This window comes from Rhinopithecus roxellana, chromosome 6, assembly GCF_007565055.1.
Source record: "Rhinopithecus roxellana isolate Shanxi Qingling chromosome 6, ASM756505v1, whole genome shotgun sequence".
Classification (NCBI taxonomy): Eukaryota; Metazoa; Chordata; class Mammalia; order Primates; family Cercopithecidae; genus Rhinopithecus; species Rhinopithecus roxellana.
The window spans coordinates 15513949-15532290 of NC_044554.1; the positions used below are offsets into that span (position 1 = coordinate 15513949).

General features: G+C 39.6%; 1 protein-coding gene across 1 annotated transcript in view; it reads left to right on the top strand.

The window, feature by feature from the left end:
- Window positions 1-18342, top strand: part of RELN (reelin) — a 521571-nt gene that overhangs the window by 399807 nt on the left and 103422 nt on the right. The window contains exons 29-31 of the mRNA XM_030933242.1: window positions 14617-14774; window positions 15985-16192; window positions 17793-17869. Of these exons, the coding sequence (XP_030789102.1) occupies window positions 14617-14774; window positions 15985-16192; window positions 17793-17869 (443 nt within the window). The remainder of the gene's footprint in view (window positions 1-14616; window positions 14775-15984; window positions 16193-17792; window positions 17870-18342) is intronic.

Sequence of the window (18342 nt, forward strand, 5' to 3'; positions counted from 1 at the left end):
TAGAAATTTTAGGTTTTAGGGATTTTCATCATTCAGGATTTCAACTCTAGGGATTATGGTGTTCATGATTGTGTCTTTTGGGTTTGTGATCAGCCTACATTCTTATGTGCTGTGGCTGCAGTTTATGGGGAACATTTATGTATCTCAATTACCTCAATAACTTAAAAGAATTTATATAGTCTAGCTACACCTATCCAAGTTGAAGTAGTGACTACTGAGGAAAAGGGCCCTGGGACAAAATTTCCAAAATGTCTGTGTGTGTGGCATGGGGCAGGGGGTGCACACAAGCACGTGCATGCACATGCTTGTAAGACACATTTACTTATCTATTCAGCAAATATTTATTGAGCATCTATGTGTGCGTGTACAAAAGTGGTGTTCTGGACACTGAGAGTACAGCAGTGAACAAAATGTATTGAAGGCTAAAAGAGTTACAAGACATTATTATATCAGACTTTCACTACACATAGATTGTTAATGATTTAATGCCTCCTTACATACACATAGACAAGTTGAGATATCTTACAATATAAATGATCCATTTAAATGATTATTAAAATAAATAATAAAACAATAAATTAAAAATCAGTTAATGGAAAGAATGAAATCAATGGACTGAGAACATGAAGTGAATTAGCTTCAGGAAAGGGGCAACAAATTTAACTCTTGGCTTCCTGGCAGCTCAGACAAAGAGAGAAAATATAGGCTCATTTAGTTCCCATTGTTGAGTAATAAAAAGGAAAGCAGACACATTCTGATTTTTTTAAAGGTGTGCTTTTTTTTAGGCTTGGTATTTCAGAATAAATTTATAGCATGTATGCTTGTACTAGACAGAAGAGGTAACGCAGAGATCAGTATTTTTAACTGTATCATTTTACAAAAGATAAACATTTTTTAAGTAGGCACTTCTTAATTGAATTCTAGAAAACAACATTAATTGTCACTCATGATAACATTAATCGTGACTTAGTCAAGGCATTTCTGTTCAGAACTGAGGTGATATAATAAGTCTATTTGCACTGCTTCTGATGACATAGCATACGGTTTATATACTCATTATTGCCATTCAACAATATTTCCAGCTTTCTTTCTCCCTAAGATTATACTTTCCCCATAGCCTGTAAAGTTTGGCATGTCTAAATGAAATGAGAATGAAAATGAGACATATGGCTTTAAGAGCCCATGTACACTTTGCCATCTTCCCTGCTCTGTGGAAGCTTGTATTGAGATGAATCTTATATCTCAATGAGTGTCTACAATAAGCAGACACCCTTGCTGACCTACACTGGACATATAAAATAAGCAAGAAATAAACTTTTTCTAGGTTAAACCATAGAGATTGAGAGTTGTTTGTTGCCACAACATAACCTATCTCATTCTGACTTATATGGTGAAAGCTTAACAATCTATAGACATGCCTTATTCATAAAGTTCTTGGAGGCCATTCTGTTTGTGGCATCATTCACCTAATTTAGCACCAGTTTACTGTGCATCATCTGGCAAGATAAGCTGGTTGTGATCTCTGCCTCCTTGTTACTTATATGTGCATACCTCAAAAAATTACACAACAGCCCTTGGTAGGCAAACTTCCTGGATAGGAAAGGAATTTGTTTGGTCAAGGATGTGCAAGTTTCTGTGCTGATCTGCTAAACTTTGAAACACAATCTTTAAACACCAGCTGTCTCAAGAAAGTTTGTCAATCAGTGGTTCCAACTCATAAGTAATTTATTTGTCCTTATATGCTAGTGTTCTTTGTAGTTTATCAAAATGATACGCAAATGCCTTCAAAATGTGTTGTGTAGGTGGCAGAGTTGATGAATTTACCACCTTTCATGAAATTAAGAATTTAACTTGCCATATGCTTTAGTTAGGATACAGACCCAGCTACTATGACAGAGAAACACACAAACACAAATGATTAACACATTTTCAAAAATATAGAAGTTCATTCTTTCTCATATGCTGGTCCAAAAGTGAGCAGTTCACAGTTGACAAGTTGGCTCTGCCATCCTGAACATGTGACTTCCATCTCTGGATCCAAGGCAACTGTTCCAGACCTTACCATCGCTTAACCAGCGGAAGGAAAACAGAGTCAGGGATAAACAGATAAATTACTTCTTACAAGAAAAATCCAAGATGGCCGAATAGGAACAGCTCCAATCTACAGCCCCCAGCATGAGTGATGCAGAAGACAGATGATTTCTGCACTTCCAACTAAGGTACTGGGTTCGTCTCACAGGGGCTTGTCGGACAGCGAGAGCAGGACAGTGGGTGCAGCCCACCAAGCATGAGCCGAAGCAGGGCAAGGCATCGCCTCACCCAGGAAGCGCAAGGGGTCAGGGAATTCCCTATCCTAGCCAAGGGAAGCTGTGACAGATGGCACCTGGAAAATTGGGTCACTCCCACCGTAATACTGTACTTTTCCAATGGTCTTAGCAAACAGCACACCAGGAGATTATATCCCACACGTGATTCAGAGGGTCCCACACCCACAGAGCCTTGCTCATTGCTAGCACAGCAGTCTGAGATCGAACTGCAAGGTGGCAGCGAGGCTGGGGGAGGGGCACCCGCTATTGCTGAGGCTTGAGTAGTGAACAAAGCAGCCAGGAAGCTCGAACTGGGTGGAGCCCACCACAGCTCAAGGAGCCCTGCCTACCTCTGTAGACTCGACCTCTGGGGACAGGGCATAGCCAAACAAAAGGCAGCAGAAACCTCTGCAGATGTAAATGTCCCTTTCTGACAGCTTTGAAGAGAAGTAGTGATTCTCCCAGCATGGAGTTTGAGATCTGAGAATGGACAGACTGCCTTCTCAAGTGGGTCCCTGACTGCTGAGTAGCCTAACTGGGAGACACCCCCTACTAGGGGCAGACTGACACCTCACACAGCCGGGTACCCCTCTGAGATGAAGCTTCCAGAGGAACAATCAGGCAGCAACATTTGCTGTTCAACAATGTTGACTCTTCTGCAGCCTCTGCTACTGATACCCAGGCAAACAGGGTCTGGAGTGGACCTCCAGCAAACTCCAGCAGACCTGCAGCTGAGGGTCCTGATTGTTAGAAGGAAAACTAACAAACATAAAGGACATCCACACCAAAACCCCATCCGTACATCACCATCATCAAAGACCAAAGGTAGATAAAACCACAAAAATGGGGAAAAAACAGAGCAGAAAAGCTGAAAATTCTAAAAATCAGAGTGCCTCTCCCCCTCCAAAGGAACACAGCTCCTTGCCAGCAATGGAACAAAGCTGGACGGAGAATGACTTTGACGACTTGAGAGAAGAAGGTTTCAGACAGTCAAACTTCTCCAAGCTAAAGGAGGAAGTTCTAACACATCACAAAGAAGCTAAACACCTTGAAAAAAGATTAGATGAATGACTAACTAGAATAACCAGTGTAGAAAGGTCCTTAAATGACCTGATGGAGCTGAAAACTATGGCATGAGAACTACATGATGAATGCACAAGCTTCAGTAGCTAATTCGATCAGCTGGAAGAAAGGGTATCAGTGTTTGAAGATCAAATAAATGAAATGAAGCAAGAGAGAAGTTTAGAGAAAAAAGAGTAAAAAGAAATGAACAAAGCCTCCCAGAAATATGGGACTATGTGAAAAGACCAAATCTATGTCTGATTGGTGTACCTGAAAGTGATGGGGAGAATGGAACCAAGTTGGAAAACACTCTGCAGGTTATTATCCAGGAGAACTTCCCCAACCTAGCAATGCAGGCCAACATTCAAATTCAGGAAATACAGAGAATGCCACAAAGAAACTCCTTGAGAAGAGCAACTCCAAGACACTCAATTGTCAGATTCACCAAAGTTGAAATGAAGGAAAAAATCTTAAGGGCAGCCAGAGAGAAAGGTTTGGTTACCCACAAAGGGAAGCCCATCAGACTAACAGCAGATCTCTCGGCAGAAACTCTACAAGCCAGAAGAGAATGGGGGCCAATATTCAACATTCTTAAAGAAAAGAATTTTCAACCCAGAATTTCATATCCAGCCAAACTAAGTTTCATAAGTGAAGGAGACATAAAATCCATTATATACAAGCAAATGCTGAGAGATTTTATCACCACCAGGCCTGCCCTACAAGAGATCCTGAAGGAACCACTAAACATGGAAAGATACAACCGGTACCAACTACTCTAAAAACATGCCAAAATGTAAAGACCATCAATGCTAGGAGGAGACTGCATCAACTAAAGAGCAAAATAACCAGCTAACATCATAATGAGAGGATCAAATTCATATATAACAGTATTAACCTTAAATGTAAATGGGCTAAATACTCCAATTAAAATACACAGACTGGCAAATTGGATAAAGAGTCAAGACCCATCAGTATTCTGTATTCAGGAGACCCATCTCACATGCAGAGACACACATAGACTCAAAATAAAGGGACGCAGGAAGATATACCAAGCAAATGGAAAACAAAAAAAGGCAGGGGTTGCAATCCTAGTCTCTGATAAAAACAGACTTTAAACCAACAAAGATCAAAAGAGACAAAGAAGGCCATTACATAATGGTAAATGGATCAATTCAACAAGAAGAGCTAACTATCCTAAATATATATGCACCCAATACAGGAGCACCCAGATTCACAAAGCAAGTCCTTAGAGACCTATGAAGAGACTTAGACTCCCACATAATAATAATAGGAAACTTTAGCACCCCACTGTCAACATTAGACAGATCAATGAGACAAAATTAACAAGGATATCCAGGAATTGAACTCAGCTCTGCACCAACCAGACCTAATAGACATCTACAGAACTCTCCACCCCAAATCAACAGAATATACATTCTTCTCAGCATCACATCACACTTATTCTAAAATTGACCACATAGTTGGAAGTAAAGCACTCCTCAGCAAATGTAAAAGAACAGAAATTATAACAAACTGTCTCTCAGACCACAGTGCAATCAAACTAGAACTCAGGATTAAGAAACTCACTCAAAACCGCTCAACTACATGGAAACTGAGCAACCTGCTCCTGAATGACTACTGGATAGGTAACAAAATGAAGGCAGAAATAAAGATGTTCTTTGAAACCAATGAGAACAAAGGCACAACATACCAGAATCTCTGGGACACATTTGAAGCAGTGTGTAGAGGGAAATTTATAGCACTAAATGCCCACAAGAGAAAGCAGGAAAGATCAAAAATCAACACCCTAACATCACAATTAAAAGAACCAGAGAAGCAAGAACAAACAAATTCAAAAGCTAGCAGAAGGCAAGAAATAACTAAGATCAGAGCAGAACTGAAGGAGATAGAGACACAAAAAACCCTTCAAAAAATCAGTGAACCCAGGAGCTGGTTTTTTGAAAAGATCAACAAAATTGATAGACCGCTAGCAAGTCTAATAAGAAAAGAGAGAAGAATCAAATAGATGCAATAAGAAATGATAAAGGAGATATCACCACTGACCCCACAGAAATAAAAACTATCATCAGAGAATACTATAAACACCTCTACGCAAATCAACTAGAAAATCTAGAAAAAATGGATAGATTCCTGGACACATACACCCTCGCAAGACTAAACCAGGAAGAAGTTGAATCTCTGAAAAGACCAATAACGGGCTCTGAAATTGAGGCAATAATTAATAGCCTACCAATCAAAAAAAAGTCCAGGACCAGATGGATTCACAGCCAAATTCTACCAGAGGTACAAGGAGGAACTGGTATCATTCCTTCTGAAACTGTTTCTATCAATAGAAAAAGAGGGAATCCTCCCTAACTCATTTTATGAGGCCAGCATCATCCTGATAGCAAAACCTGGCAGAGACACAACAAAAAAAGAGAATTTTAGACCAATATCCCTGATGAACATCGATGCAAAAATCCTCAATAAAATACTGGCAAACCGAATCCAGTAGCACATCAAAAAGCTTATCCACCATGATCAAGTGGGCTTCATCCCTGGGATGCAAGGCTGGTTCAACATATGCAAATCAATAAACGTAATCCAGCATATAAACAGAACCAAAGACAAAAACCACATGATTATCTCAATAGATGCAGAAAAGGCCTTTGACAAAATTCAACAGCCCTTCATGCTAAAAACTCTCAATAAATTAGGTATTGATAGGACATATCTCACAATAATAAGAGCTACTTATGACAAACCTATGTCATACTGAATGGACAAAAACTGGAAGCATTCTCTTTGAAAACTGGCACAAGACAAGGATGCCCTCTCTCACCACTCCTATTCAACATAGTGTTGGAAGTTCTGGCCAGGGCAAAGGCAAGAGAAAGAAGTAAAGGGTGTTCAATTAGGAAAAGAAGAAGTCAAATTGTCCCTGTTTGCAGATGACATGATTGTATATTTAGAAAACCCCATCGTCTCAGCCCAAAATCTCCTTAAGCTGATAAGCAACTTCAGCAAAGCCTCAGGATACAAAATCAGCATGCAAAAATCACAAGCATTCTTATACACCAATAACAGACAGAGAGCCAAATCATGAGTGAACTCCCATTCACAGTTGCTTCAAAGGGAATAAAATACCTGGGAATCCAACTTACAAGGGATGCGAAGGACCTCTTCAAGGAGAAATACAAACAACTGCCTAACAAAATAAAAGAGGACACAAACAAATGGAAGAACATTCCATGCTCATGGAGAGGAAGAATCAATATCGTGAAAATGGCTGTACTGCCCAAGGGAATTTATAGATTCAGTGCCATCCCCATCAAGCTACCAATGACTTTCTTCATGGAATTGGAAAAAACTACTTTAAAGTTCATATGGAACCAAAGCCTGCATTGCCAAGTCAATCCTAAGCCAAAAGGACAAAGCTGGAGGCATCATGCTACCTGACTTCAAACTATACTACAAGGCTACAGTAACCAAAACAGCATGGTACTGGTACCAAAACAGAGATATAGACCAATGGAACAGAACAGAGCCCTCAGAAATAATGCCACACATCTACAACCATCTGATATTTGACAAACCTGACAAAAACAAGAAATGGGGAAAGGATTCCCTATTTAATCAATGGTGCTGCAAAAACTGGCTAGCCATATGTAGAAAGCTGAAGCTGGATTGTTTGCTTACACCTTATGTAAAAATTAATTCAAGATGGATTAGAGACTTAAATGTTAGACCTAAAACCATAAAAACCCTAGAAGAAAACCTAGGCAATACCATTCAGGACATAGGCATGGGCAAGGACTTCATGTCTAAAACACCAAAAGCAATGGCAACAAAAGCCAAAATTGACAAATGGGATCTAATTAAAGAGCTTCTGCACAACAAAAGAAAATACCATCAGAGTGAACAGGCAACCTACAGAATGGGAGAAAATTTTTGCAATCTACTCATCTGACAAAGGGCTAATATCCAGAATCTACAAAGAACTTAAATTTACAAGGAAAAAACAACCCCATCAAAAAGTGGGCAAAGGATATGAACAGACATTTCTCAAAAGAAGACATTTATGCAGCCAACAGACAAATGAAAAAATGCTCATCATCACTGGTCATCAGAGAAATGCAAGTCAAAACTGCAATGAGATACCATCTCACAACAGTTAGAATAGCGATTATTAAAAAGTCAGGAAACAGCAGGTGCTGGAGAGGATGTGGAGAAGTAGGAACACTTTTACACTGTTGGTGGGACTAGAAACTAGTTCAACCATTGTGGAAGACAGTGTGGCGATTCCTCAAGGATCTAGAACTAGAAATACCATTTGACCCAGCCATCCCGTTACTAGGTATATACCCAAAGGATTATAAATCATGCTGCTACAAAGACACATGCACATGTATGTTTATTGCGACACTATTCACAATAGCAAAGACTTGGAACCAACCGAAATATCCATCAATGATAGACTGGATTAAGAAAATGTGGCACATACACACCATGGAATACTATGCAGCCATAAAAAAGGATGAGTTCATATCCTTTGTAGGGACATGGATGCAGCTGGAAACCATCATTCTCAGCAAACTATCGCAAGGACAGAAAACCAAACACTGCACGTTCTCACTCATAGGTGGGAATTGAACAATGAGAACACTTGGACACAGGAAGGGGAACATCACACACTGGGGCCTGCCGTGGAGTGGTGGGGAGGGGGGAGGGATAGCATTAGGAGATATACCTAATGTAAATGACAAGTTAATGAGTGCAGCACACCAATATGGCACATGTATACATATGTAACAAACCTGCACATTGTGCACATGTACCCTAGAATTTAAAGTATAATAGAAAATAAAATAAAATAAATTAATTAATTAAAGAAAAATCCTCCTTACTTTTTGTTTAGATTCCTCAATAGAGCCTAGGATTATATTTGTATCATTACCTATTGCTGTGCAACACACTTCTCCAAAATTTAAGAGCTCAAAATGATAATGATTTGTTATCTCTCATGGTTTTGTGGGGTTGGCTGGGCAGTTCTTCTGCTGGTCTTCCTGGGCTCCATCATCTGGCTGCACTCAGTTGATAAGTTGGTAGGAGTCTGGGTCAGCTGGACCTTTATCTCCATGTTGTCTTCATCTCAGTATTTTTCAGTTAGGTGGGCTCTAGCATTCCAAGAGAGGAAAAGTAACTGCAAAGCCTCATCTCATTTGCCACATCTTTTTGGTCAAAACAAGTCACAAAGCCAGTCTAGATTTAAAAGGTGGCTAAAGAGACTTCCTTTTTTAATAAGAAGTGCATTAAAGTTGCACTGCAGAGGAGCATATACAAAAGGAAGTGTGATTAAGTGGGAGACATTATTGTAACTATATACCATGGTCTGTTTTAGGCCCATTAATTCACATCTCTTCCACTTGAAAAATGCATTCACTGTCCTCCCAAGACTCCCCAAATTCTCATCCCATCACAGCACCAGACACCAAGTCCCTCGCTGTATTATCTCCATCAGGTTGGGACGTGAATGTGGGTCCTTGATCTCTAGACCTGTAAAGACAGGTAATCTACTTTACCCTTACCGAACATAAAATGGTGAGACAATGGCAGGATAACCACAATAGACATTCCCACTCAAAAGTAATAATAATAATAATGGAAAAGGAAGGAATGGGAAGCATATAGCAGTCACTGGCCCTCAGAAATTCCAAATGCAGCAAGAGACTTGTTACTAGGACTCCCTCCTCTAAGAACAATGTCCAGGACAAGAACGTTCCAGTGATTAAGACAGGTCTATTCCCTGATAGTGGTTCCTTCATCCACTGTTCTTCTTAGCTCTTGATTGTACTCTCCAGGTTTCACCCCTTGAGAACATCTTTATTTTTCCATAAGAACATATCTGTGTTTGCAGCTACATAGCTATGTCATCCTGCTTCCTGCCCATCTCCAACTGTGCAGCCCTTATACTCCTCACCTCCAGTACTGCCTTCCTCCCTCCATACTTTCCAAAACTGTGGTCCAACTGCAGCTCTTCCAGATAGATTGGTGTAATGTGCCATGAAGTTGGAGAACATCAAGTGGCACATCATTGCTACAATGATACAATGAGGAGCCAAGGAATACAAATCTTGTTTCATTTCCCTGAAGCCCAATAATGAATTTACAGCTGAAGGAGGACGGGAAGGCATAAGAATGACACAGTGGACTTTGGGGACTCAGAGGGAGAAGTTTGGGAGGAAGGTGAGGGATAAATGGCTACAGTGTACACTGCTCAGGTGATGGGTACACTATAATAAAACCTCAGAAATCACTAAAGAACCATGTAACTAAAAACCACCTGTCCCCCAAAAAACTATGGAAATAAAAAAAAATTAAGTAATAAAATATATAGCTGAATCTGAAACTGAGGTGTGTTGTTTGGTGAAATAACCCAGTTGGTAAAGCCACATATGAGAAGTAAGAGCAGATTGTCCTTAGCATCACAAAATGAGCCAGTATTTTGAGGCTCCCAATGTATCAATATTTTCTTAGACCTCAGCTTTTGGAAGACAAAATATTCATCATTAGAATCCAGCATCATGGTTAATTTGGATACCATCCAGCTTGCTGGCTGATGGCATTTGTGATGAAGAGCCCTCAACTAAAGAACAGTAAATATGTTTCTACTTTACCCCAAGTAAATGAGCTGTTGTTGCTCCTTCTGCAATATGTTAAACTCAGATATCTCCAAATGCGGTGTTGGAAAACTGAGAATTCTAAGTGTTAAAATTGTTAAAATTCGGAGCTGTTTTGCCATGAGGCAAACATGCTTATAATAGTTACAAGAAAATTGCTCTTTCAGAAATAAGTCTAAGCTGATTTTCTCAAAGGAGCCATTTGTGCTCATATTAATTCACTGGGCTCTTGCCTACAGAAAACACATTGGTGATGGTGAAAATATGTTGGTATACCTCTCACAACTCTCAGAGACATCCCCATCCAGGCAGTATGCTATGTAGCCTGCTCTAGGTATCCTATGTAGAGTACAAAAAGTGGCTGTCTCTGGGCAGGACTAGAAAAAAAGTTGCTTAGTATTCTGCAGAATACCCTGCATTTCTACACAGGACAAGCAGAAACCTTCCTAATTTGAGAGGCAGATGCAACATCACATTGAATTGTGTGGTAATGGAAGGGTACGGTTGTAGAAATTGATTCACTCAGGCATCTTCCAACCAAAAATGAAAATTGGGGAAGGAAACAAAGAGAAAGATTGATATCTTCTTCTTTTTCCTTATCTGGGACATGCGAAACAAAAGGGGATGCTTTTTGAATACAATAGGCAAATCACACTATGATGTACTTTTTTTTTTTTTTTTTTTTTGAGATGGAGTCTTACTCTGTCGCCAAGACTGGAGTGCAGTGGTACGATCTTGGCTCACTGAAACCTCCACCTCCTAGGTTCAAGTGATTCTCCCACCTCAGCCTCCTGAGTAGCTGGAATTACAGGCGTGTGCCACCACACCCAACTAATTTTTGTGTTTTTAGTAGAGATGGGGTTTCACCATGTTGGCCAGGCTGGTCTCGAACTCGTAACCTCAAGTGATCCACCTAGGTCTCCCAAAACACTGGGATTACAAGTGTGAGCCGCTGCACCTGGCCTATGATCTATTTCTAATAAAATTACATAAGATTAAACTCTTTCTCTCAATCATTACTTCCTCTAAATTATTTCTAGACCTTCCTATCAAGCCAAGACCTCTATTAGATACTCTTATCTATGTCCTTCTTAATGGTTGTCAGAGTTGCACAGGTGCATTTATTTGTGTGGGTGTTTGATTAAGTGTGTCTCCTCACTTAACTGTGGGCTACATGAAGGCAGGAACCACGTCTGGGTTTTGCTCCTCATAGTATTACTAGCATTAGTACTGTGCCTAGCGTGCTGTAGATGCTTTCTAAATGTTAACTGAATGAAGGGATGTTGAATAAGGAATAAAGACCAGCAGTAGGTGTTAGCTATAATGAAGACAGCTTCCTTTTTCATATTTTTCCAAAATGTATCCAGTGCTACTTAAGAAATCATTGTTCCGCATTCTGTGTCTCCTTGAAAAGGCAAGAATAGAACATGTGCACAAATACATTAGTAGTCACAATTGCAAGGCTGTATCTCCTCTACTTTAAAAGTATAGAATTGAGACATACTTACTAACTTAACTTTAGCCTACTTATTTCCTTCCTTCTTCTGATGGTCGCTCAGTGACTAGTTTTTATAATAAATTCTTTACCAGTTCTTCCGCCTATTCCAGAAACCCTGAGGTTGCTAAATCACTTGTGTTCAATCCCAAGATTTTGCCACTGAGAAGAGAACAGAGTGGCCACAGACATCAGGAACCAGGCATAACTTGGAGAAATGGAAATGAAGCAAGCGTGCTGAGGTCATGGCCAGTGAAATCTTTATTGCTTTGAGTTGCACCTTTCAACAAAAAACAAACTAGCAAAGATTGAAAGAAGGGAAAAAGGAACCATCTCTTGCCCTTTCACTCTGAAATACAGTCTTCTATCTAGGACTTGCAGCTATGATTCACCACGTTCCGGACTCGCCCTATTAACCAAATGATTAGTCTTTTGGTGTTTTTCTTTTTTAAATCTAAATAAGCGTTCCTTAGTACTGAGCTCCTGGGGTCTTTTACCTTCTCAAACATGTAACAGTGCATTCTGCTTCTTGGGTCTATAGGAGCCTTAGGACCTATAACTGCAAACAAGGATACCTCCTCACTCTGGCCAAATTGGAACTTGATTCTTTTATAATAAAATCTGTAAGAGCCCAAGAATCAGAGACAGGTCAAAGGATTTCACTTGTCCTTCATTCAGTATCAAATTGCCAAAACTTTTTCTAAAATTCTACCTAAACTTAGGATTCTTCAACCCTCTGAATGCTTCTGGGCCCAAATCCGAGCTGGTTTCTTCCATGAAATGGGGCAACTGATGGGGAGATGCCCTCATCTTGCCCAGGTGAAAGAGCCTGGGGTGGGGGAAAGAAGTTTTCCTTTCTCTTTCATTACTTCCCTTACCACAGATGCTGTGGATCCATGTTTCTCTGGGTTCTATCATAGCAACATAAAAAAGAAGAAGCAAGCATGACTTCTAATCCAAGAGGGCTTGTATTAGGGAATTGGCATGTTTTCCTCATTTATCACAGACATGCAATCTATCTTTTGGAAGAGGCATAGAGGCCTTAACACTTTCCTTAAGAGTAGTTGACAAATGCTGGTGTTCATTATTTCCCTTTACTTCCTTCAAGAGGACAGATACCTTCAGAGGCTGAATAATTTTACAGCTCCAAGGGAAGGAATTTTCCCAAGGTCCGTGACACTAAGACAACTGTACCGTTTTTTTTTTTTTTTTTTTTTTTTTGCTTTTGCTTTGTTTTTCTAAACTTCTTTAATTCAATTCTTTTTACCTTAAAAAGAATAAGACCAATATATTTCAAATTAGCTCCAAAGGAAATATATTTATATGTTTACCTTCCTCTTGCACTGAAACTGGGGCTTGGGGCTTATGTTACTAGGCAATTATCTCGAAAATTTTTAAACCTAATAAACAACATTACTAGTTACAGTTTATAAAGTTGCCATGAGTAGGTAACTTAAAATAATGAAGGGGGGAAAAAAGCCAAGGTTATGGTTCAGTGCTGCCAAATTTCCAAAGCCACTTGAAGAGCCAAAAAGAAATCCATTCTGATCTTGCCATGTTATCCTCACAATAATAGAGGGGAGAGGGAGCCGTCTTCATCTATGGTTTTAACAGTCTTCATTAATCTTTAAGATTATTTATCCTTGTGTACTAAGAAGCTGGATTAACTCAAAAGTCTATAAATATTGGCAGCAAAATAAATTGGAATGTAGATATACTAATACATTTTCATCCTTTGATTATAGCGGAACTGAGAAGGAAGAGATAGTTCCCTGGTATGAAATCACAGGAGTGTGCGTGTGTGTGTGTGTGTGTGTGTGTGTGTGTGTGTGTTTCCATATGTTGGAAAAGAAAAGATGTATTTTAAAAATTGGAAAGCAATTGGGACAAATTTTAGTTTGGCAACCTCAAAACTATTGTTCTAGGAGATGAAGAACTGGGCAGTAGCCCGGCCCACTAGTGTTCCAGGGTTTTGAAGTACTGGGACCAGGTCCTTCTTTTGTTCATTGGCAGTTAAAACTGGCATTTGTGATTTAAAGATGAGAGATGAAGAGGAAGGGAGGGAAGGCACAGGTGAATAGAGCTGTTAGTACAAACTTAACTCTTCCCTGCCTGAAGCATGTCGACAGCAAATAGCCAGAGTTCCCTTATCTGTCCTAAGAAAGAGATTGTTTCAAACGTTCCCAAACAGGCTCTTCTGCAGATATCCATAAACTGAGCGTGATAGCAGGGTGAAGTATTAATTAAGTAAAATAATGGAATATCTTTCTGGATTTTATTACTAAAAGAGCAGAAGGTGAGAAAATGTTCAAACATTTATGCTGAAAAAGAAATCAATCTGGGCATGGTGGCTCACACCTGTAATTCCAGTACTTTGGGAGGCTGAGGTGGGCGGATCACATAAAGCCAGGAATTTGCCAGGAGTTTGAGACCAGCCTGGCCAACATGGTGAAACCTCATCTCTACTAAAAATACAAAAATTGGCTGGGCATGGTGGCGTATGCCTATAATCTCAGCTACTGTGGAAGCTGAAGCATGAGAATTTTTTTTTTTTTTTTTTTTTTTTTTTTTGAGACAGAGTCTCACTCTGTCACCCAGGCTGGAGTGCAGTGGCACGATCCCAGCTCACTGCATCCTCTGCCTCCCCAGTTCAAGCAATTCTCCTGCCTCAGCCTCCCAAGTAGCTGGGACTACAAGCACGTGCCACCACATCCGGCTACATTTTGTATTTTTAGTAGAGACAGGGTTAGCCAGGATGGTCTCAATCTCCTGACCTTGTGATCTGCCCACCTCGGCCTCCCAAAGAGAATCTCTTGAACCTGAAAGGCGGAGGTTGCAGTGAGCCAAGATCACCCTACTGCATTCCGGCCTGGGTGACAGAGCAAGATGCTATCTCAAAAAAAAAAAAAAAAAAAAAGGTCTGAGAGAGAGAGAGACACCTTATGAAGGTTAAGTGCAGTCAAGCAGACATGACTTTGAAATAAATATTAAGTCTCTGTTGAATTTTTCTATATTCCAGTGCTTTGATATGAGATGTTAGTATAAGAAACAGGTGTGTTGTTTTTCCCAACAGCAAGACCAGATTCCGATGGATCCAGGAGAGCAACTCACAGAAAAACGTGCCTCCATTTGGTTTAGATGGAGTGTACATATCCGAGCCTTGTCCCAGTTACTGCAGTGGCCATGGGGACTGCATTTCAGGAGTGTGTTTCTGTGACCTGGGGTATACTGGTAAGGCTAAATACATGTGTCTGAGGGTTTTATTGTAAAATAGTCATCTCTAGTTGCTGTGTTTCATGCTGTTCTCCCAAAGAAAGAAATTCTGAATTTATTCTTCTTTAAGTCTAGGAATTGTAGGAATTCGCAACCCAGGCACATGAGATGCTAGGATATTTTGTAGTTTTGAGCTGCCCCAGAAAGGAAACATGCTAATACAAATTTCATTTCCTAAAGAGGATTTATTATTCATAGCAGTAATAATTCATATTGCTTGAGATCCTACTTCATGCCAGACATCGAGGTTCTTTTTATTTCATCCCCTTTAATTCTAACAATAACTCTGTCATAGTACCGTAAGCTCTATTTATATTTAGGGAAACTGAGGCACAGTAACTGGGAGTTGCTGGAGCTGAGTATCAAACCCTGGCAGTCATTCTCCAAAACCCAAACTGAAGCTCTTAACTACACGCTGCATGGCTACGTGGCCTCTGTGAGCCCACTGTGTCGCTATCTATAGGAAATGTAATTTTACACATTTAAAATAAAAATGCATCTTATGATAAACCCAAGTCTGCCAAAAGAGTACTTTATGAGAAAAGTATCTCTGACAACAGTGACCTTTGGATGTTGCTATAAGCAAAAATGAAAAGAGCTGAGATTAAAGAGTAAAATTGGAGAAAATATTATAAGCTTCAAAATCTTTTTTTTTTTTTAATTTTTCCTGGAGACAACTTCAAAAGGCTTCTTCCCAGCTTTTCAGTATTCCAGCCTTCATCTGGCACATGACCAAAGACAAACATATGTTGTTGCAGGCCTTCTATGGAGAGTGCTGTCCCTCACAGTTTCAAGGGTTTTTCTTTTAATTTGAGACTGACTGCCCCTATTGATCCTAGAATAGGACAACAAATGAGCAGATTTTATTGTGAATGAAATCTGTTGCTCAGTTTACACAAATCCTAAGCAGCAGGAACTGTGAAAAGGTATGGTTCCCAATGTCTGTCTCTATCAAAAAATAAAAACTTAGAGAGGCAGAATAGTGTTTTGGATGATGGTAGTGATGGCTGTCTTTCAGACCGACAGTTATGAGATACAAATTTTCATGTGGCCTCTCTCCCCAGTGTTAATCCATATGGACATTCTTCCTTTGCCCATGTGTTGAATAAACCTTCTCATGTTTGATGATTCCAACAAAGCATCTCTCCTCTCTATTTTTTTTCTGAAGCGGCACAAGGAACTTGTGTGTCAAATGTCCCCAATCACAATGAGATGTTCGATAGGTTTGAGGGGAAGCTCAGCCCTCTGTGGTACAAGATAACAGGCGCCCAGGTTGGAACTGGCTGTGGAACACTTAACGATGGCAAGTCTCTGTACTTCAACGGCCCTGGGAAAAGGGAAGCCAGGACGGTCCCTCTGGACACCAGGAACATCAGGTAAGAAGTATTAACTAGTACGCTTTTTCACAAACATATTATTTACCACACGATGTGGTCTAACGTAAAACATTCTGCTCTGTTACTGAGAATTTATACAATAATGTTTCTGTATATAGATTATGATATGTAAAAATGAAGATGACTTTAGCTTTGCAATAAAATAGGTGGTTTCTACAAAAACCATGCCGCAATTCATGAATCCATGTGTGGTCATCACCAAGGCCTGTGTGTCTACGGTATGCCAGCTTGATTTTCTAAAGTTTGATATTATTATGAAAACCGTTTGGTATTATTATTAGCATGTGCTGTGTGAAACAAAGATTTTTCCAACCTTACATTCTATGTCCGAAAATGATGCATCCTCGTTTATCTGAGTTGATTTGTATTCACTTATTGAAAATGGTGCCCAGAAATATTAAATGCCTACACTGACACCTACTGGTAAAATAAAGAACTGTTTGGTTTTTAAGATCAAAGGAAATAATAGTACACCTAAAATAAAACTGCTTTTTAAAAGAGCAATTAAATTATTTGAGAAGTGGAACAAAAGAAATAGAAAAAAAATGTTTAAAATTTTTAGATCTCCTCACAAAACTGGGGTCCTGTGTCATATTTTTTCTGCCTTCAATTTCCATCCCTTTCCATCTGCATTGTTCTCTCAGAGGTGTGCCTGTCAAGCAGGTACTCTCTGTCGGTCGCTATGGACTGAGGCATAATTTACATCATACTGACTGAAGGCCAGCTGTGAAAAATTTAGCCAAGTGAGTCTAAATCAGCAACTGACAGGTAATTATCTGACTCTAAACAAATAATGGTATTCAACTTCTTAAGTTAGATTTTTCCTCATCTCGGCTGGATGCGGTGGCTCACATCTGTAATCCCAGCACCTGGGGAGACTGAGGCAGGTGGATCACTTGAGGTCAGGAGTTCAAGCCTAGCTCCTGGCCAACATGGCAAAACCCTGTCTCTACTGAAAATACAAAACTTAGCCGGGTGTGGTGGTGCATGCCTGTAGTTCCAGCTATTCAGGAGGCTGAGGCAGGAGGATTACTTGGGCCAAAAAGGCAGAGGTTGAAGTGAGTTGAGATCGTGTCACTGCACGCCAGCCTGAGTGACAAATGTCTAATGTAGATGATGGGTTGATGGATGCAGCAAACCACCATGGCATGTGTATACCTATGTAACAAACCTACACTTTCTGCACATGTATCACAGAACGTAAAGTATAATAAAAAGAAAAATCTTCATCTTGAGTTTCCAATGATAGTGTTAACTAGATTTAAGGAATTTCAATTTCCATTTTAGTAATTCCATTACATTATAACAGACTGTCACAATGAAGTGATATTCAACAGTTTCCTTTTGTTTAGATCATTATTACAGAATAAAATGAATGGTCATATTAATTAACTTTTTCTAAATGGTTACCGAATTAGCTTACTATAATTTATGTATTTTCTGCTTGTCATATGCCCTTTGAGTTTGAAAGTAGTACTTAATAATTACAGGAGGTTTTTTTCCTAAAGTATCAAAATGCAAATGGTTAAAACTCTTCTGAACTCTTATTTGTAAGTAAACTGAAGTTTTTATTCCCCAGACTCGTTCAATTTTATATACAAATTGGAAGCAAAACTTCAGGTATTACCTGCATCAAACCAAGAACTAGAAATGAAGGTAAGCTGCTATATTTCCTTGGAAATTACAGTTACTATTGGCAGATTAGTCCTTTTTCCTCCCAAAGTTTGGCCAGAATTTTGCAAACTGATACCCTGAATCATTCCTTCTCTTCTCTTCTGCTTTGTAGAATCGGCAGCTGCACAGAGCCATGATCCCTAAGATTTCTTATACAGATCCTTAGGCCTGAAATATATCATGTCTGTTCTGGGTGTAGGCAGAATCAAAGTGGCATTTGTTTTAGGAAACCCTATTGGTCTATACTATCCATAGGGAGGCACAAAAAAAATCCTAAAACAATATCAGAGACTTACATTTGGCACGGAAGCTAGAGAATTGTTTGCACAGGGCATTACTGAATGCAGATCAAAGTCTAGTTCTGCCCATGAACTTATATTCTGGGCAGACCAGAATCCTTGTGTAGGAGGAGCAGTTCTTGGCAATAATAAATGTTATCTTTTACTGAGACTTAT